Raw genomic sequence first — 21,155 nt, forward strand, 5'->3', positions numbered from 1 at the left:
TCGTTTTCTATGTGTGCCATGATGTGAAACAAGTTGAGAAGTCTTGTCCTACACTTCTATATCACTGTGCCTCACACAGGATCTCACAGGTAGAAAGTAAGCATATGTTTGCTAAATCAACGAATGAATGAATTCCTTCAAGTAATTTTTAAATGGTTAAAATATTTCTTCTCTCCTACTTCCTTATCTTAGGGTTTATTTTTATATTTCCCCTTTCTAGCTATAGCGTTGCAGGTTTTCTTTTGCCAAAATAACTGTAATGGGTGGGGGGTCCTCATCTTATTTTTTTTTTTTATGTAACTAAAGCAGTAGCAACCTTGTGAACTTCCAGAACTTGCATTTTGCCAATCACCAAAAGATGAGAGTACCAAAGAGAAGCAATTGATAAAGAATATTACATAGTGTTTTTTGGTTTGTTTTATGACAGATGTTTCTAGCAAGTAAAGAAGCTCCTTTTTACCTATAAGTCTCTAAATGTGGTACTGGAATTTAGCAAAGCCACTTCATACCCTCCTCCCCAGCATATGACCTGGAACATAAAGATTTTTGCTAAAATAACAACCACTGACTTCACATTGGTGGAGTACATTAAAAGTAAAATGCTAACTGAAATTTAAAAATTTCAGCAATGTGCTATGAGATAAAAAGAAAAACAACTCTCTATCCTTTTTACACTTATACTAACTTTCCTTTCATTTGTCATGATTTAATACAAGGATGACAAATACCAATACACAAACTCTGATCAACTGGTCTTGCCTCTCAGATGCAATGTGCTGAGAAGGATTTTCAGAAGGAAACAGATTGTACGGATTCAGAAGGAAACAAGGTCTCAACGATTGCTGATGATTACTAAGTGCAAGGCATTAAGACTCAATGGCAAAGGTACCACATTCTTGCCAACCCTGGCCTAATATCTACTCCTCCCCACAATCTAAACTTATTAGCAATTATAATTATTATAAACTATTTTACATTTGTATAACATTTTATTTCCTATGATGCTTTGGTAATTCAAAGACTTCAAAAGTCACATATTTTGTCAAGTACATTCTGTTCTCAGGGAGGGTCCAAAGTTTATCATACTTGATTTACTCCCTCACTGATCTTTTCTGTCCATTTTAAATGTATAATTAAAAAAAAAAGAGTAAGTGTCTGTGCCATTAGGAATTAGGTGGAGGGGTAGAGACACACATAAACCCAAGAATAAGAACAACACAGACAATGCTGATTTTCCTACCCAGCAACCAAAGTGTCAGATCAAGAGTGCTTTGATTTCCATATTTCATTCTTCCATTTTGCCTTTTTTGGATCGCTAATTGGGCCAAATATCATAACCACTGATCTATTTGCTAGGATCCATTTCCCAGAAAGTAAATTAACTCTAAAATAGAAACCTTGTTAAGTGACAGCTCTTCTTGACTGAACATGAGCTGATGACCAAAATAGGAACATCAGCATCAATCAGTGGAACAAGCATTAGACACTAGGAAGCCCCAACTCGACAGGAGTAGAAGTGGTAGTAATAGTCATAATAATAGCAGCAGCTAACATTTATCCAGCTCTAATGCTTGACATGCATAATCTTATCTATTCCTCACAAAAATCCTATACAATTAGGTATGTTCAGTTATTATCCCATTTCACAGATGAAGAAACAGAAGCTTAGAGTGATTAAATAACTTTACCAATGTCAAGTAAGTGGAGGAGGCAGAATTTGAACCCAGGCCTCTGACTCTAGAACATGTGAGCTTAATAATCATGAATGAAAATAAAAGAGCACCAATTATTTTCAAGGCTCAGCAAAGCAAACTTGATTACAATGCTTAGACCTCATTTTATTTTGTAATCTTAACTGTTATATTTAATATATTGAGTTGCATGTCAGTAACTGGTTGGTTTCAGTTTCTGTCATCTCTACTTCACAGGACAATTTCTAAAGGAAAAACCATACAAGCCACTATGAAAATCAAAGTTGATGAAAATAACTTTCTGAAAAAACAAATTACTATTTCAAAGAGCAGGACCCATCTTTTTATTATATACATGAATAATCCTGACTGTCAGGGCAAAATAGAAGACCTATATCAACATATACTGATGACATAGCTTTTCATAACATTCCAGAAGTAGCCACAAGAAGCACATGAACCTGTTGGTCTATTACTAACAGAAAGAACAATTAGAATGCAATTATGTCATAAACCAAAATCATCATTCATGGTTTTTTTTTTTTTCTTTAACATCCGGATGGATAATCTAAGCTGGTGTTTCTCATACTTGAGAGTACATCAGAATCATCTGGAGGTCTTAACACAGATTAGTGGGTCCACCCCCCAAGTTTCTCATTCAGTTGGTCTGAGTAGGGTCCAAGAATTCACATTTCTAACAAGTTTCCAAGTGAAGCCAAGGACCACACTTTGTGGACCATTAAGTTACGCAATTCCATTCAACAGGTTAACTTCATTAGATACTTGGGGGTGTGATTTGTAGTTACATCCTGGTTGCCCAGCCATGATGCAGTACAGCTTAATTAAATATTCTAAACGGACCATTTTAAGGTCTCCTTATGAAGAGAAGGCCTTTGCTTTCAAACCCAAAACAAAGCCCTCTCTCCCAAGCTCTAAAATGCATAACCTGGAAAAAGATTACAATCAAGTTCAATTTTGACAAATCAAGCACCACAACCATTCTATTATTGGTTCTTGTCTTTTATACTTGAGTTAGAATGTTTTGATATTACTAGACTAGGTCTAAAACACAAAATGTAATTAATTGAACGTAATCACACTATTAAGAACCAAAGCCAAAATTGAGGTACTCCCTTTACTCATTCTTTCTATAAAGATAGACATTACTGTGATGGTCACTTCTCACACTGCTACATATCTGTATCAGCCTATGAAATTTCTTTTTCAGGCTTAAACTCTCCCCGGTAAAGAAGGGAAAGGAAAATATTTTGAAAAGAAACTCTATGCCAATGGGTCAGGTGCCAAAATAAATAGGAAGTTTGAGATGCCAGTAGAGCCCATAATTAATCAAAAGTAACTATGAGAGTTTTAATCCAAGATTTGTCAAAATGTAAATATTCTTCTTGGATTAAATATTTAAGCCCACAGACATCAAAAGTTGACTATCTTGTCAACTTTCAAGATTCCACTTCCAGATAACCCTCACATCCCTATGCAGGCCCAAGTCCCTTTTCCTCCCTCTCCCCCTAGCATGCTGACATCCCACATGATAGTAACAAGCGCTGTTATGGCTACTCCCCCACTGGACTGCGAGCTCCACTCAACTCCATAGCCACAGATTGTAGCATATGAGTGGCATACAGGAAGTCCATCATCATTGTCACCACCATTAATAAAGTGGCTAACATGTTCCTCCTGGTCAGTGTTGTCCATCTTATATGAATTATGTATGATTTACATACATTAGTTCCTCACAACTATCATGTAAAGTGGGTACAATTATCAACCCCATTTTAGACAAACGAAGCTATGAGAAGTTAACTAATTGCCTTCAAAGTCACACAGTAAGTGGTAGAGTCTGACTTCAGAACAGAAGCTCAGAAAAGCGGTGCATTTAAACGAGCCTTGTCGTGACCTAGAAATTTCAATCTATTAACACCTGCAAGGTATGAAATCCTTCACTGTATACAGGCCTGAATGCAGAGAACAAGTGTCAGAGGTTAAAGTCAAAGAGGTAGTTATCTGAAGTAGGAGAAACCACATTTAGTAGCATCTCATATTTCTCAGCAGGTTCCGTCTTCAGTCAGTACTTTCTCAGTATGACCACTTTACAATGAAGGCTGAATCTTACCGATCTTAGGCTACCAAATGCTCCCTAACAGAATAATCAACTATAACTAAATGAAAGAATGTCTTTGGTGTATTACCCTGATTGGATCAATCAATAGCTCCATTTGCTCTCGTGTGAACTGACGAATCAGATCTCTCCAAAAAGCCTTTGAGAAAATTTTCTTTTATTCCATCTTCACTAAATACACTATACTCATTTTGAACATTAGAAATCCTTAAAGTAGTAAACATTTCTTGTCACCACTTATCTGTATTAAAAAAACAAACTGGCAGTCTAGACTTGATTACTCAGTTCCTGGATCAATAGACCCCTTCTCCTTGTTCACTATTTGTTCATTCTCACCTTGCCTAGCAGAGAGAAACAAATAAAATCTATTCTAAGACCTGCATTTAAATCACCACTTACTAGACAGATGATCTGGACTCCGCAGCCTCTCTGAACCTTGATTTCATCAGCAAAATGCGGTTAACACCTCCCTCATAAAACTGTGGTAAGGAGAAATGAGATAAGGTATGTGACAACCCAGGCACAATGCCCAGCAGTTAGCAGACCCATTCAATAAACATTCCCTCTACCCCTTCTCTTTTCGGTGCAAGAGTAAAAGAGCCCAACACTAACATTTTAAATTAGGTATTGTTTGTATCTGAATAAGGCAGCTGTTCTGTGCTATTTCCTATAGCCCATTTTCATAGAGATAATCAAACTGAGCCAAAACCTGTGAACCCCAAAATATCAGTATAAGATTTCTCCTACCTAATAAGCTATTCACGGCAAGAGATCATTAAAGAAAGCAGGTAAATACTACTAAAACTCAGCCCTAAGGAATGAAGTCATGAATACCCTTCTGGCCATTCCTCTATCCCTGGCTGCTAACTGGCTGTCTGGGTTCCTCTGCCTCATGTCTGCTGGGCCTGATGAGGGTCCAGAGCCAGCAGAGAGAATGGTCCACTCAAACGCACAATCTTGATTCCTAAACTGAGGCTTGTGTCCTGTAACTCATGACATCTCTGCTCTTTGGGGAGCCTCAAGAGCAATGTCAAAAAGCAGCCTGTGCCCAGCTTCAGCCTCTCTGGGCTCTCACAGCTCCCAATCCCACATCCTTAGCTCTCCAGAGTCTCCAGAGCACAAGGAATTTCTCAACACTCAGGCACAAAGCAAGAGGTCACCAGACCCTACCCTTCCTGAGGAGAAGGAGCCCGTTTGCCTTGGTCACGTACTCCCAGCACACAGGCCACTGAAAGCATCAAACATTTGTGGGTTGAAAGAGAACAAGAGATGAAAAAGTTTGATGCAGTCCAAAGGCCCACAAAAGACCTAAAACCTCTAAATTCCTCTTAAAAAACAAAAACAGACATACAAACAGACAAAAATACAACCAGAAAGCTCTCAGTCCTGCCCTGTTCACCCTCCTTTCAGAGATCCTTCCCACACGTCCACAGAGGCCTGAACCTGGGAGAAGGCTGAAATGGAGAGAGGAAAACTGGACAATTGCCTCCCAAATTTCTGGTCACCAGCTGATGTTTGGGTGCTTTAGCTGGATCTTTTTTCTCATGGCCACGTGACCACCAGCACCCTTGCCCCGCCCAGAAGGGAGGAGATGAGGCCAAGAGTGGTTTCCTTAGAGACCAGCACCAGGTTGAGTGGTGAAACAGGCTGAGCAGGTGCAGCAGGAATGTGGGCCTTGCTTCAGTTTCTCACTATCTTTCTTGAAAAAACAACTAGAAAATATTTTTTTTGTTGTTTTTAAGGAAAAAAAAGGACTCATTTTTTAGAGACCAATACTAAACCATTTACAGATGAAATGATACTATATCTGGGAACCGCTTCAAAAAACATGAAAGGGGAGAAAGAGGGTTAGGAAGATAGAAGAAAAAGTACTCTCCAGGAGCTGAGCATTGTTGAAGCCATGTGACATGTACATGGGGGTTTGCTATACTATTTTGTCTGCTATTGAATATGTTTAAATTTTTCCACGATAAGAAATTTAAGACACGGGAGAAAAAAACTTGACCAAAAGAGAAAAAATAAAAAAACTGTTGGTCACTAAATTTTTCAGCAGTGTTCAAGAAAATGAGAGAATCATCCAGTCTGATTCCCATTATTATTTAAGTACCGTGACTTTATTAAAAAAATTATAGTTTTTTATAAAATTCTTCTTTAAAATTAAGCTCAAATCACCACACACCAGTCATGCAATGGTTTTCACACTTTAAGAAATTGTGCTATTCACAAGATTTCGAATTAATATTTCTATTTGATGAATTGCTTTCTTATAACAACAGAATCTTTTGGAGGCCAAATATCAGACATATTTCATTTTTATCCTGAAAAAGACGAGACAAAACAGATGAGAAAAGCAAGTCTAAGGAAGGTTGAACAGCTTGCCCTAGGTCACATAGCTAAGAAGCAGCAGGGCCGTATGTGGAATCTAGATCTGACTTCCATACTATAATTAGGAGATTTTTCTGAGTAGCAATGTTCTTATATTGAGGTTTTTTCTTAAAAGATTCTTACAGACAGTAAGGTGACAACAGCTGTTTTCCTGACTAGCACTAGATGCATTCCTCAAAAAACCTGGAAGAACTATTATTAGAAGTATGTTACATAATATTTAAATATAAGTATGGCTTTAAAATGTACAATACTATGGAATTAACTATAACTCACTTTAGATCTACGAAAAAAATGATGATTGGGATATATCTGGTAAATATTCAGCAAATAGAAATTGTCCAATATAATTACCCTACAATAAGAAAAGTACTTGTACATCTTAAGGCTTTAAACTTTAATAATTCAGTTTGTAAACATGAGAGAGGACTTAGAAGTACCTGATGGAGTTTTTCCTTGACATGTAATGGGACCTGAATTCAGCTACCCAGAGGTTATGATAAAGTTTGCCTTTTGTGGTACTATTTTGTCACAAAATTTAAATAAGCACACACTACCTTGTACAAGCGTACAAGGTAGCTTATAGAAGTGTATATTTATAAAAGTGACCATTAATAAAATATTTGGAAATGCCATTTACACATTGTTTTTGTTATACCTAAGATTGAATCTGTTAGTTTGCTTTAAAGTTTAAACAGCTCATGGATTAAAATGAAATGAAACTATTGGCTAGTTGCTAATTTGTTTATAATAAGAAAAAAATGCAAGTTCAGTATTAAAGATTAGCTTATCTTATTATACATTATAAATAAAATCCAAACAATTTTTATGAGACATAGTCCTGTGCCTAGTCCATCCATAACATAGCAAGTGCTCAATAAGTATGTGCTAAACAAATTAAGTAAAATACTTAAAAAAAACAGGAGCTGGTCTGGTGGCATAGTGGTTAAGTTCGTGCGTTCCGCTTTGGTGGCCCAGGTTCTTGGGTTCGGATCCCGGGCGTGGACCTATGTACCACTTATCAAGCCATGCTGTGGCAGGCGTCCCATGTATAAAGTAGAGGAAGATGGGCCCGGATGTTAGCCCAGGGCCAATCTTCCTCAGCAAAAGAGAGGGGGATTGGCAACAGATGTTAGCTCAAGGCTAATCTTCCTCACCAAAAGAAAAAAAAACAATTCCAGGATAAAAATTAAAATATACCCAATTCAGATCTATGGTAGCTTTTCCTATCTCTTAGCAAAAAAAAAATCACCAATTCTCCATTAAAATACAGTCTCCTTTAATGTACACAAAAGCAATCAAATGTTATAAATTTCTTAAAATAACAATTATAGACAAAATCCTTCAAAATACCAAAAGAAACAGGCTGCCAATGCTAGTGAAAGTTTAGGTATAATTATAAAACTTCTCTTCAAGAAAATTGATAATTCTGCTAAATGTTTTATTTGTCCTGGGTTGTATCTAGCTTATTCAAAAGGTACTTTGAGAAGTAAAGTGTATAAAATAAGCAGTACAAAGAACTGTTGAAAATTTTTCATAGATGCCCAAGCTATATTTGTAATTACTTTAATTACTTTAATTTCATGATTTTACTCAATATTAGAGAGCCATATTTTAAATTAAAAAAAAAAAAGTTAAGCTACCTAATATGGCCACATACTTAAGGCACCATACAATAACGCTTCACTGTTAGGTATTATTATCTTGATGAGGTATTGTCTTCCTGAATTTACCAAACTTGCTCAAGGTCACAAGGCTAATTAGAGTTCAGAGTCAAACTCAGGTCTGTTTGGGTCCAGAGCCTGTGCTTCACTCTACTGCATTCTTGGCTCACAAAATAGCCTTTCTCAGTAATTGTTCAAGTTTCACCTTCAGAAACTGATTAAAAATAGGATCTACACCTTTATCTTTCTATCTACCAAGAATCTTCTAAAAACCTGAAAGTAGAACTCCTTCTGTTTCAATAATATAAAAACTGATAAGACTTTACACTAAATCTGAAGTAAAAAAAATTATATATTACTATAAATTCATCATGGTAAAAATACATTTGAATTCTGCAAGAATAATTCTTTTGAACAATTAAATACAAAATAAAATGAGTTTTGTCAGGAAAAATTAAAATGAATGCTCCCATTATGGGTTTTCTGCCTTAAAAAGAAACACATTATATACATTATCTGTGATGAGACCAAAAACCAATGTACAATATAGTGCTAAAAAATCTGATAGTGGATCTTCAAGCTTATTTTCCTTATATAGCAAGATAGAGAAAAGTCATAAGGAAAATAAATTTAGACTGTAAAATTCAAACTAGGCATATGTTAATTTCAATACTACTTTTTCCATTTCTTTCTCATGAACACCAACAAGGACTCCTCTCAAAAGCTTAAACTCATGAAGTAAGTAGCATCTTTCTAGTTGCAACTAGCAACAACCACATTCACTAGGCTTGCAATAAACAGGTTTTTCCTGAAAGATGGTGGAACAATGTGTTCATCATACTCCATGGCATCTCTGAAGACAACAACAAAAAAATCATACAAAAACTCTACCCCACCCAAGTTTCGATTCCATCAGAAAAGCAATTAAACCTAGTTAAAAGGCTTTCTACAAAAAGGGGGAAATTTGTATCTGGTACACTTTTCCCAAAGTTTTTCCAATATCTCAATTCTGCTGGAGCCAGAACCATCCAACGAATATTTTACAGTTAAAAAAAAAAATTAGTTTCCCCTCTTCTAATATAAATAAACACAAAGTCAAAGAAAATGTTTCCTATGCAAAGATCCCTCTTGAGACTATATTAAGAAACAAAAAACGTAATGAGGTTGCACTTTAGACAATTCTAATAACTCACATGACTTTCAGAACTGAAGCAATGCAGTAACTTGCTGATTACAGATATAAGATGCCATACATAATTTTAAAAATCAATAAACTGACAACACAAGCAGAGTTATTAAAGTGATATGAATTATTTGCCTGGTTAAGACAACTTAACAAATCCGTAATGACTGTGTCTAAAGTAGGAGCAAATGGGCTCTAGGTCCTAAAATGTCTCTCTATCAATCAAGTTTTAGGATCATCTTTGTAACAGATTTTGTCTTTTTTTTTTTTTGCCTACTGCCTTCCTGGTTCTTAGCTAATGGAGGTGGGAGCATAACTGAGCCGAAGATAAGAGGGTATCAGAATATATACTACACAACTCTCCTTTACTTTCCCGTAAGGACAGAAGATCTAGGCACCCCTCCAAAGAAGTGCGCTATTCAAATATAATTATTGGCAGGCGTCCCAATATATTATTTGGTTTGGACATGAGAATTCCAGGATGAGTTCAGCAGGACAGGTAGGATTTTCTTCCCTTAATATAAGGGTCAAATCATGCCTTTAGTTACATGAATATGGACCTCGTTTCTTCATTTTGAAATTGGGAAGATAAAACCAAACCTCACAGGGTTGGGAAACCCTATATAGGAAGTGAGATAACATATGTGAAAGCACCTAGCTCAGTGCCTGCTATACAGTATGTACTAAAAACAAACAAATATTGACTTGAATATTATCTAAGTTTAATATTTTAAAGTTGACAAATAAAGATATTCTATTATTTTCTACTTTCAAAACTTCATCTATAATCAGCTTTTGATCATCATATATCAATTATTCACCGTAAAAATGCTCCTCTCATCTTACATGCTTCTAGGAGGCATTCCCCGCTCCCTCTCACCCGTATTATGTCTTTGTGAAGAGGCACTGTAGTGTGATTAAGAGCCACAGCATGTGAATAGTAATAATAACAATAATTTCTATCTCACAGGTTTGTTGAATGAATTAAATGAGTTAATACATGTAAAACACTTAGAATATCGTAGGCATGTTGTTATTATTAAATATACAGTAGTTTAGTTGTGTCTGAACACTGGATTTGAGGCCTGTTATCCGAATTTACATAATGAGTACTTTAAGCAAAAATAACTTAGAAACAAATTTTAATACAAAAAAATCCCAAAACATAATGCCTTGCCCTATCAATTATTTAGAGGATTATTCACATATTTGGAATCTTTGCTCCTGCTCCATAAACATAGATAAAAGGGAAGGGTAAGATTGGCCAAAAACACTAATTAAAGATGTTATGAATCTGAACTCACTGTATGTACCCAAACCTGCATTAAACAAATGTAAAAACTATTCTGATTCACTTCAAATTAAAATAAACATTGTGCAGTATTAATTACATTTCAGGTAAATTATTTCCTTTTAATATAACAATACCATGCCAGCCTTTGACTGAATACCAATATTATAACGTAGCCATGTAAGCTCTAGCCTGTAATTTCTGTGGTAAATTTCAAGATCTCTCTATAACACTCAACGAATTCTTTCTAATAGCAACTGAAATTGAATTACTAATAACTATAAAATTTCTTTCCTAAAATTAATAGTGCTTAAGGTAATAAATTTAAATAAGATAGCAGTGTTTAGAAAAAAGAGTGTGGATTGTGGCTGTAGGAGTTTAAATTTCATAGGAGCCTGCGTTAGGATCACAAGGAACTTAGGAATCACCTAGGTCACCCTCGACATTTCATGAAGAAACTGAGGCCCCCAAATGCTATGATAATGACAGGGCCAAGATCACAACCTAGGGCTCCTGGCACCCAGTCAAATAAATGTACCATCAAGTGTTTTCATATCAATTTAACCAAGTAATTCATATCAACTGAAAACGGTATTTTTTTTTGCCAAAAAATTCAAAAGAATAATCATGAGACACACACACACACACACACACACACACACACACACACACAGAACTGCATTCATTTAAGTAAGCACCACAGCAGTCAGTTTACTAACTTCTTATGATATTCTCAAAACTCCATGAGGAATTTCTTGTCATAAAGATTTTTTCAAATCACTTATTTTTATTGTGATTTGCAAATCACCCCAATGCTTGCTCTCAGCTCCCTCCCCACCCATGTCCTCCTCCCCTCTCCCCCACCCCAAACAGATTCTCCTAAAAAACAAAAAACGGTTGGGAAGTGAACAGAAATCAACAACTTACTTGCTAACCCTACCATATTTGATCCAGGCATATTGACTTATCCTTTTTCTACCCTCAGCATAACAGACAACAATTCTAAGGGAAGAGTTGGTTTCTAACAATATCTTTTAGTATCAATCTCAGTCTGTTGTATTATTATTTCATAAACCAACTTAATCTCTAAAAAACGATCTGATGGGAATGATTTCACATGTTAAACACATTCCATTAGCCCCATAAAAATATTAATAATGTGCATATACGTATCATTTATTCCTTTTCTGAAATTTTTACTTTTCCCAAAGCAAAACTTTATCAAAAGTCAGTAAACTGAGAATGGAAAATAAACCATGAGGTCACATAAGTTCATTCTGTCAGTGTATAGTAGCAAAATAAAAAAGAAAAGTATATTCAATTCTGAGCCAATCATAATCCAATTAAAGTGTATGGAATGCCATCTTAGATTTTTTAAATTAGCAACATATGAATAAGTCATAAAAGTTACCCCTGCGTTAAATTTCCCTTAAATTTATGTTCAAAGGAATATCAGAAGCAACTTTTTAAAAATAGACTTCACGGGATTGCCAATGTCTTAAACAGCCTTTTACGGGACCACTAAAGCACGATAATTACTCTCCTCAGTTTGAGTAAAAACCCTTTCTGAAAACAAAAGCCAACAGCTTTTTGTTACTTAGACAAAAAATTATTTTAAAAAATCTAAAACTAAATTTAACCAAATATTTTAAGATCCTAACCATTAAACCTGAATCCTTAGAGAAGGGATGTTTAATTCCCTGGAATGACGCAGGGTTCTCTTAGCAAACTTCCCCTCCCACTAAGCAAATTATTAATTAAAACAGATAATTCTGCTTGTGCTGACATCATATCTGGGGACACTGCAACTAATTGGTGATCTGTTTTAGCCCTTGCAGAAAGATCTCTAAAACAACCCTGTAGCTGTAGCACACGTGTATGTGTACACATGTATGTACACATATGTACAGATATATTTTTAATCCTTGTTTTTTTAACCTAGATTTGTACTCTTATCAGCTGTGTGCTCTTGGGCAAGTTATTATATCTTTCTGATACTCAATTTTCTCATCTGTAAAATGGGGATAATAATAGAACTTACCTTGTGATTGATTCAATATTAGCTTATTATCCCATATAAATTTCCCAAACATATATAAATGATCATAATCCCAAAGTATACAAATTTAGTGGGGCATCTGATGTTCAATTAACTATGAAATTCCCTTTATCTCGTATCTATCATCTAGACTGGCTGCTCATTAATTCAACAACATCAAATAACGTGACTCTTGGAGAATATGGATCACTGGTGGCAAGAAAGACAAGTGATCTTTGCCTGAATCTATTTTTAGGAATGGTTTCATTATCTGTACCCCTAGTGTTAACACTGGAAAATAAACAAATGGGTGAAAGGCATCATAAAAGAGTCACTCTGAGATCAACACTTTCATAGTATTCAAAAATAAATGGGAATGAAGAAAACAGGTAGACCATTTCTCTAAGGATTGACCATGTCAATCCTTACTGACATAAGGCAGACCAGAATTTGCAGAGGTCTAAAAAGGAATTGCTGAATTGATGAATTCAGACTGTTCAGGCTGCATGGTTCGGAGAGGTTCCAGGTTTAAAATGTAACCAGTGAGAAAACTATAATTCAATAGTTGGTTTTCAGTGAATCACTACCTTACAGTGGAGAAAGAAATCAATTTTTTTGGTTATACAGTTACTGCATATGGAGAGAAAATGCTCATCAGTTTCCACAATGAAATATATTTATATCCATATATTATTTATTCTCACCTAAATAAGGAGGGAAAAACCAACCCTGATTCTCTTGTCAGGCTAGAAAGGTACTACAGTTAATAATTATGACATCACTAGCTACCTGGTATTCATAATTATGCCAATTCATATGATTATCTTTGGGAAGATTACAATTAGAAATTTACCAAAGAAATAGCTGAATATTTTGCTCCAAATTACACTCCTCTCCTGCCAAAATAATATCTAGTAATTAACTCATTTTCTAAGAAGAGCTCTGATATGAATGTGGACAATTCAAACTTTTAGTTAAATAGATATTACACCAACCCATTTCCTTATTCATCTTAATCTATTAATGGAACATAATCTTACCGGAAAAGGAAAAATGTTGTCAGCCCTGTTCAAACTATCTTCCATCCAGGATTTAGGAGCAAAGGCAGAGCTGGGGCGAGCATACTTCTGGAGCTGAATATGATTGCTTGCAAAATTTTTCTTCAAAGGCGAGATGGAGTTCAGGGGCGTTATGCCTCCATTCAGCCCTCTGCGGTGATCTCTGCCTTGGGAACCTCCCCAGCCACCATATCCGCCTCCTCCCGGGCTCCAGGAAGAAGATGGTGTAGGAGAGGGACTCTGGTAGCTGCTCCATGGAGAGGGGGGTTTGTTAAGATTATTCGCCAAATGAGGCAGCTGGTTAAAAGCAGCATTTCTATGTGTGAAAGGTGGGGGATGGGGACTGGCAGGAGACCTCCTTTGCTGCTGATGCTGGCTGTGATGATGCTGGAAATGAGGGTGATGAGGGTGGTGCTGGGAAAGAGGCCCGATCTGAGGGGAGAAGCTGCCTCCGAAGCCAGGGCTGACATGATGGGGAAAATTTTGAAACAACAGAGCACCGTTATTAGCCGAAGCAGCCGGGACCCCTCCCTGGTGAAAGAAACTCGCATCTTCATTGATGATTGTAGAGGAAGAAGGCGCTATTGCTGCTGACCAGTTACTGAAACCAGTAAGAGACGATGCACTGGACGTCAAGGGTTGGGTCGAAGTACCTAGCCCCGCGGCTTCTTGATAATCAAACCCTGTCAACACTGGTGATTCGATTCGTATTTTCTCCTTCCCATTGCCATTTTCTGAAGAATTGTCCCCTTGATTTTCTTCCGATTTCGCCTTCTCCGTTTCAGGCAGTATTCCAGCTTCCTGACCTGGACTGGGGGAGAGCTGCTGCTTTTCTAAAGGGTCTTGCTGCTCCTGCTGCTGACTTTTTGCCTTTTCGGACCCCAAGATCTCATCCTGAATGTTATGGGTGGCCGGAGCAGGAAAGAGCCAAGCCGACCCGGCACTGCTGCCATTGGCAGCTGTGTTATTATTTATAAAAGCAGCAGGACTGGGGGTGGCATTTTGGTGATGGTGTGGAGGCTGCAGATGCGGATGGAATCTGACTGGAAAAGCAGATTTATTCCCAGTATTGCTTTGCACTAGCACTCCAAACCCGTAATCCCCCATTTATTATTTTTAGGATCACAATCTTACAATAAAAAAGGACAATCTAATGTCTCACGCCTTTGTATCCTCTACCCCAAATTTAAGTTGTCTGTTTGAAATGTTGTATTTATAGCTAGCTCGAAGATCGCAGCTTATCACCTTAAATAGTCTTGATTTGGAATTCTGGTCTCTGAAAGAAAAAAAAAAAAACTAAAAAAAAAAAAAATCTCTTAAAACACTGACATGAATCCAACTGGGCTTATTTCTAGGAGGGAATAAAAACGAAGAGGGCAAAAATCAAGTCTTTGGTTAGTAAAATAGGCGCTTTCTTTTTCCAAAGGAAAATGTACATGAATGACAAAAACACAGCTTCTCAAGCATCTATGGATGTAGAAGAATAAGCATTGCGCGGAGTAAAAATATATAAATATAATTTAACAATCACATACGGTCTTCCTCAGCAGTTTAGATTCACTCGCATAAAAATCAGAATAGGGCTAAAGGGGAGACTATGTTCTTTTCTTGGCAGCTCGGTTAAAAAAAATCAGGAATAATTTAAGAACATTATATATTATATATTTTTATATATAGATTATATTAGGCTCTCTGGGGCGGGAGGGGCAATCAGCACGGACTACTGGAAAGATGACTGCGGGGAGGTTTCTGCCGTTTCTGGTCCTCTGTCTGCTCTTTCTCGGGGCGCAGTTCGGGCCTCCGGGGCTCCGGGTGCAGATCTTGCTGCGGTCGCTGTGCCTGGACTCCCCCCTGCTTCCTCTCCCCCATGAAATGGGTGGGAAACACCCGTGTCTCCCTCTTGGGGGTCGCGATCGGCAGGGATTAGCGAGACTCGCCCGGGGCGAGCGGGCGGCCCGGGGGTGCGGGGACCTCGGCGGCGACCTGGACGGTCCTGCGGGTTCGGCCTCTTCCCCTGTCTGCGGCTCCGGGGTTTTTTCCCCTCATGGGACCCAGGGGCGGATCGTTCAGTCCTCTCAGTTCGATTCTCCGCAGGGGGGAAAAGAGGAAAACAAGGAAAAGCCCACTCGTGTACTTACTCTAAAGGAGAAGAGCCTACCCCCTGTGCGCGCTCTCTCTTTTTTCCCCCAGATTTTTTAAAAACTATGATTTAGAAGGCTTTTGTCTCTCCTCACGGTTGCTGGGCCGCTGCCGCCGCCGCCGCCGCCGCCGCTTTAGCCCGGTCCCGCAGTCCCCGCGGTCGTGGCGGCGGACTCCGCCCGGCTCTTCTTCTTCTCTCCTTCTTCCTCTTCGTCCTCCTCTGCTGTCGCCGCTGCCGCCGCCGCCGCCACCGCCTCCCGGTGCCCGGGTCCTGCAGCCGCGGCTGAGTCCCTCTCCTCAGGACCGAGCCGAGTGAAATGACAACCAGCTGGAAAGACCAAGAGACACTTCCGGTTCGAGGAGGGAGGGGTGGGGCGCCGCCGACGCCCCGCCCACCTGCCGGAAGGCCATTCCGCAGTTAGAATTTAGAGGAGGCCACGCCCCACGGCTCGGGGCCCCGCCCAGGAAGGTCGGAAAGTTACCTCGAGAGACTGCCTTTCCGTCTGCACCGGGCCTCCCTCCCGACTGAGCGCCGCGGGTCGCCATCTTTAGTATGGGCAAAGGCCTGGTGCGCTGTTTATCTTCTCTAACCACGCTTTGCAGGAGGAGCATATAGAGATACGCGGAAGAGAACAGATACCTCGAGCACCACGGAGAAGAGTCCAGCTGTTGGGGATCGGAGTGGCGACTCGTGAAACCGCGGATGAACGGGAGGACTGCCCATAGTAAAGGTGGGTCCCCAGGCGTCACGTGCTTCGCCCGAGCTCCGCCCCAGAGGGATCTGGAAGGGGAGGTGCGTCGTCCCAGCAGATGTGCCGTGCCAGAACTGCGTATGTCCTTGTCCCGAATGTAGCCTTAACGCGGGCCTCTACCTTCAGCTTTCATTCCCCCACCTCTATCCGGCCGACTGGGCCTAGGCTGCCGTCTGGTGCAGTCTCTCAGGCACAAAGATACGTCTGCCTTAGGCGTCCGTGGCTGAGCTCTCGTCTCCGTCCGCTGTGCCAGATGGACATTTCCAAAACGAAAATTCTATCGTGGTCTTCACCTGCTCAGATCTCTTCTGTGGGTGCCCTTACCCTGATGAAAAAAAGCCAAACTCTTTTGGTCTGGTATTCAAGGACTTTCCACTCTCTGAGCACCGTATCTTCACACCTCATGTCCTTACAAACGCCTCCCACCAAGCTGCTCCAGTCACTCCCAGTGCATTTTTACCATCCCTTTCCTCTCTTCTCCACTTGGTAAACTAGTTTTAGGAATCAGTTCAAAAGCTACCAACCCTGTCTTATGACTTCTCTCTTAGGAGCGTCCGTGGTCCTATGTACATCTCATGCTTGTTTATCACACTCTGTTGTAGTGGTCGCTTATGTCTCCCGGACCTGTGCTCAACTGTGGGCTCTTTGGAGGAGAGGACTTTGTAGATAGGAGGCATCAGTGAATGAATGCTGAAGAAACAAATGAACAAACCAACTACAATGAAGTCTTTTCCTGAATGACAGTCACCTTTCCAAATCTGAATTATTTCATTCCTTATGCCCTTTGGCTTGGAGCTCACACCTCTCAAACTTTCATCATTTAGGTTATTCGTTTGCTGCTCCAGGGCTCCATGTCTTGTTCATCTTTGTACGTTCCCACCACTGTGACCACTATCAAGGCCTAGGGCAACGCCTTGCTCTCAGCACAAGCTCTAAAGATGTTGAATAAGTGAATGTTTTCCTTTAGTAGGGAATGAAAAATGAAAAGAAATCAGAGTAGAGCCAGAAGTGACTCTGGCAAGAGTAGGAAAAAAAGAGAGATCAAAGACTTTTAAGAAGAATCTTATGAACAAAAGTAGCTTCCATTTCATTTCTATAGCCTTTGCCCAATGGCCCCAACTTCTGCTGCTTCACTTCCTCAGTCCTCCAACATTTCCACGTAGAACACCTGTTTGGGGCCTTAATCAGTGATTTTATTCTCTTGCGTTGTATCACGAGCATGAGTCTTGTCTCTGCAACTCTCCTTGGAGTTCCTTGAGGGTAGGGATTGGGTCTTGCTCTGTTGTTTATTCCCCACCCTGGACATACCTTGAGACTTAGCTGGTTCACTTAGGTGTCATTTCCTCCAGAATGGTTTCCCTGACTGCCCCTCTCTCTAGCACATTGTAGATTCCTCTCTTTTAATTACTGCTGGTTGTCAGAAGGTTAGTTCCTTGAGGGCAGAGGTTGTGTCTCATTTATCTTTGTGTCCCCAGTGGCCAGCAGAGAGTCTGGCACAGAGCAGAATCAGGACATATTTATGGAATGGATGAATGAGTGTTCAGTGCCCAGTAGATGGTTGAGAGTCTCTTGCAACTACCAATTCTCAGTGGCTAAAATGGCAGCCATGACTTGGAGGAAAGAACTTCCACTATCTTTGGAACCAAGCAGTGTACTTTGAATCTCACCTCTGCTACTTCTTAGTTGTGCAGCCCTGGGCGTCACCTCTACAAGCCCCTGGCTCCTCATAGATAAAATGTGAATGATGTTTCCTCCCTTGCTAGGTTGGTAAATTACATGAGATACATGTGAAGTGCTCTGCTCATGGGAGGTTTTCAAAAATGTCAGTTCCTTATTAACACGGTAAGTGCGGAGAGCTACTTCACAAGTGTCTTTTGCTTAGAAGCAGCTGCGTGCATGAGTGAATTCAGGAACCTCTGTTGGTTTGTAGAGGGAGGAGGCACGCCCGAGCCAAAGTTAGGGGCTGCTAAGTCAGCCTGATTTTTTAAGGCTAAATCAAGTGTGGGCAGTAGGTTTGGGCTGGCCTGCAGCTCAGATGATCACTGTAGACATCAGGCTTCTGGTTAGGGACTAGGAGCATGGGAGAAGGAAGGGGGAAGCAATTGTCTTGAATCAGTTGCCTACTCAGAAACCCAGGATACCCAGCTCAGGGCGGCCCTCGAAAACATTCTGGCCTCAGAATCTGTCCCAGGTAACCATGACAACAATTCAGCAGCTCCATTTAGGATCTCCAAAGGGATCTACAGTTGCAGATGAGTACTGGCTTGAACACTCTGCTGGCATCAGAGAGCCCCTCCCAGGAAGCATGCTCACCAGGAAGCTTTCAGGTTGCAGAGAAAGCAAGCTCTGCCCAAACATTAAGGTGCTACCAGATTAAACAAACAAACAAACAAACAAACAAATTCCCCCCTGTCCACTGAAGGCTGACACACCTTCAGAGAAGTTGTAGGCTAGTGAATGCTTGTACCCTGCTGGCTACTGCCCAGCCCCCTCTGGGGTTTGAGGTCAACCACACCCCAAACCCGGAGCCTCCCAGGAAGCAGGGCCCTAATATCTCCTTCACCCACCTCTTTTAAAGCTTGGCAGGCAATATAAATCTCACCCCCTAATCACACAGAGTGAACTCTGCCCCACTCCAGCTCTAATGTCCTCCACCACTGCCCTTGAAGCATACATTGTCAGCCTTCTCGAAACAGTACACACTCAAGCTCCCCAGGGGCCTGTTTGATGACTTGAGCAATCAGGGCCACCACCCAAGGCCGCCCAGGTTGTGCACTATGCAACTCCATAAGGCACCACAGACTGTTCTGTGAATGCCACCTCTTGGAGTGGTACAGTGTAGCCACCCTGCTTTTGTTCATTTCCATAAGACACAGAGGCACATTATGGAAATATGACACCCATACAAAAAAGCCACCAGATACGACCATAAATTACATGAGCACATGCTCATTGCATGTGGAATATTTAAAGCAGCTGATCCTTTTAGGGTTGGTGGCCCAAGAGCTTTCTGTAATGAAATTGAAGGACACAGTGTCCTTGGCATTGTTTTGGGTAGTAAGCTGTAGTGAGAAGACAAGTCCAGGCAGGTATATGGTCCAGTCCCCTAAGAGATTAATACCCAGCAATTACTTTGCCTAGCAGCATTAATAAGCATTCTAATGTAGTGGTAGAATACATATTTTACTGAAACTAAAAAATATAATAATAATATTCAAAGGCAGGTCCTGTGAAGGCAGGGGAAGAGAGAAGAGTGGAATTACTTGCGGAATATCCTCTTTTCCAAGAGTCTCTGGAAGCTCACTACCAGAAGATGAGCTGGACAGAAGCAAAACCAAGCCCCCAAGCAGGTTTTGTTAAACCCCGCCTCTGATCTTCACCCGGTTTCAATATTGGAAAGTGTGTGTGTTTACTTAGAAAGCATCATTGTTTTTTTTTTACAGTTAATTGCTGGGTTACATTTTCTCCTCTTGTTTGTTGTTTCATAACCTGTGCAAGCCCTCTGCATTTTAAACACTGTTTCCCTCCTGCTTTCTCATTTAAGGTATTATCATTAACAGAGTCCATAGTTAACAGGCCGTTTTGGTGGGGAGTGCTGAAGGCAGTTCCTCCAATGCATTGTTACTGAATAAATGGTTTGGAAAGGTCCAGGACACAGACATGCTTCACTTGAAATTGCTGTATCCTGGCAGAGATTTAGGTGAGCTGGAACAGGGGGTTGACCTTCCAGACTGTGACGTGCATCACATGGGATGACTTGGATTCTTTTGTGGCTCCAGCCACCTATGTGGACAGGCTGCTGACCTAGATTACCCCTTGCTATTTAGATTGGACACACTTCACTTCCCAGTATGAAAGCCGTGGCCATGCTGCCGAACAGCTGCCATCTCACACCCTGTGGCTAGGCTGGAGGATTTCACCTGCAATGCTGGAAAAAGAATAGCTTTTCAGAGCTTGCAGGGAACTGCAGGGCCCAGAGGTCAGCGAGCTGGGAGTCAGACAGCAAAATTCTAACCCCAACGTAGCAACAAACTCACAGGCACTGGTCCAGTTTGTCTGATGATTTCCTTTCAGCCAGAATTTGTACTACCGAGAGTTTCACTTCAGAACCCTCAAGCAATAAAGGTTCAAAGAAAGTCATTTATATGAAAAAAAAAGATGGTTCTTTCCTTTTATGTCCAAATTTCTTGCTCCCCTAGTCTTAGAATGTATATATGTTACTAAAGAACAATTATTGGAGTTGATTTGTAAGCATCCAACCTCAGACTTTAGTGTGCATCAGTCCCCATGGAACCCCTCAAATGCAGATTCCAAGGCCCTGCCCCCGAGATATTCTGATTAAGTTTTCTCACGGTATCTTCTCACAAAGTTAGAAGGTACAAGAGATTTTTTCATAATAAAGTAAGAGCACAGAAAAACCAAAATAAGAATAGCTAAAACAAAAAAGTTCTTTTCTCACATAAAAGAAGTTTGGGAGAGTAAGTACGGGGCTGGTGGAATGGTTCCAGGAAGTTATCAGAAACCAGTTTCCTTCTCTCATTGTTCTTCCCTCCTCAGGATGTAACTTCTGCCTTTTGATCCAAGATAGCTGATCAAGCTCCAACCATCATGTCTGTATTCCAGACCAAAGGAAGGAGGGAAAGATGAAGGAGGACATAACCCTTCTCTTTGAGGAAACTTTTCAGAAGGCATACACATCATTTCCATTCTTCTCCCATTGGGCAGAGCTTGGCCATATGGCCACACCTAATGGCAAAAGAGGTTGGGAAGTATGGTCTTTACTTCACACTCATGTACTTAATTAAAAATTGACATTC

At 40.1% G+C, this 21,155-nt stretch overlaps 1 protein-coding gene across 4 annotated transcripts in view; it reads right to left on the minus strand.

Annotated features, from left to right (window-relative positions):
• CPEB4 (cytoplasmic polyadenylation element binding protein 4) overlaps positions 1-15,880 on the minus strand; it is a 63,008-nt gene extending 47,128 nt beyond the window's left edge. Inside the window, exon 1 of one of the 4 annotated variants that reach the window (XM_087429400.1) lies at positions 13,430-15,880. In XM_087429400.1, the coding sequence (XP_087285526.1) occupies positions 13,430-14,554 (1,125 nt within the window). In that variant the 5' untranslated portion in view covers positions 14,555-15,880. Of the gene's footprint in view, positions 1-3,898; positions 3,918-4,227; positions 4,377-13,429 lie in introns of those variants that run through there. The other 3 variants (XM_014786098.2, XM_087429402.1, XM_087429401.1) reach the window with 3 other exon arrangements.
• Between the last annotated feature and the right edge of the window lie 5,275 nt (positions 15,881-21,155).

Source organism: Ceratotherium simum, chromosome 4 (assembly GCF_057802395.1).
Source record: "Ceratotherium simum simum isolate JZ-2026a chromosome 4, ASM5780239v1, whole genome shotgun sequence".
NCBI classification, from domain to species: domain Eukaryota; kingdom Metazoa; phylum Chordata; class Mammalia; order Perissodactyla; family Rhinocerotidae; genus Ceratotherium; species Ceratotherium simum.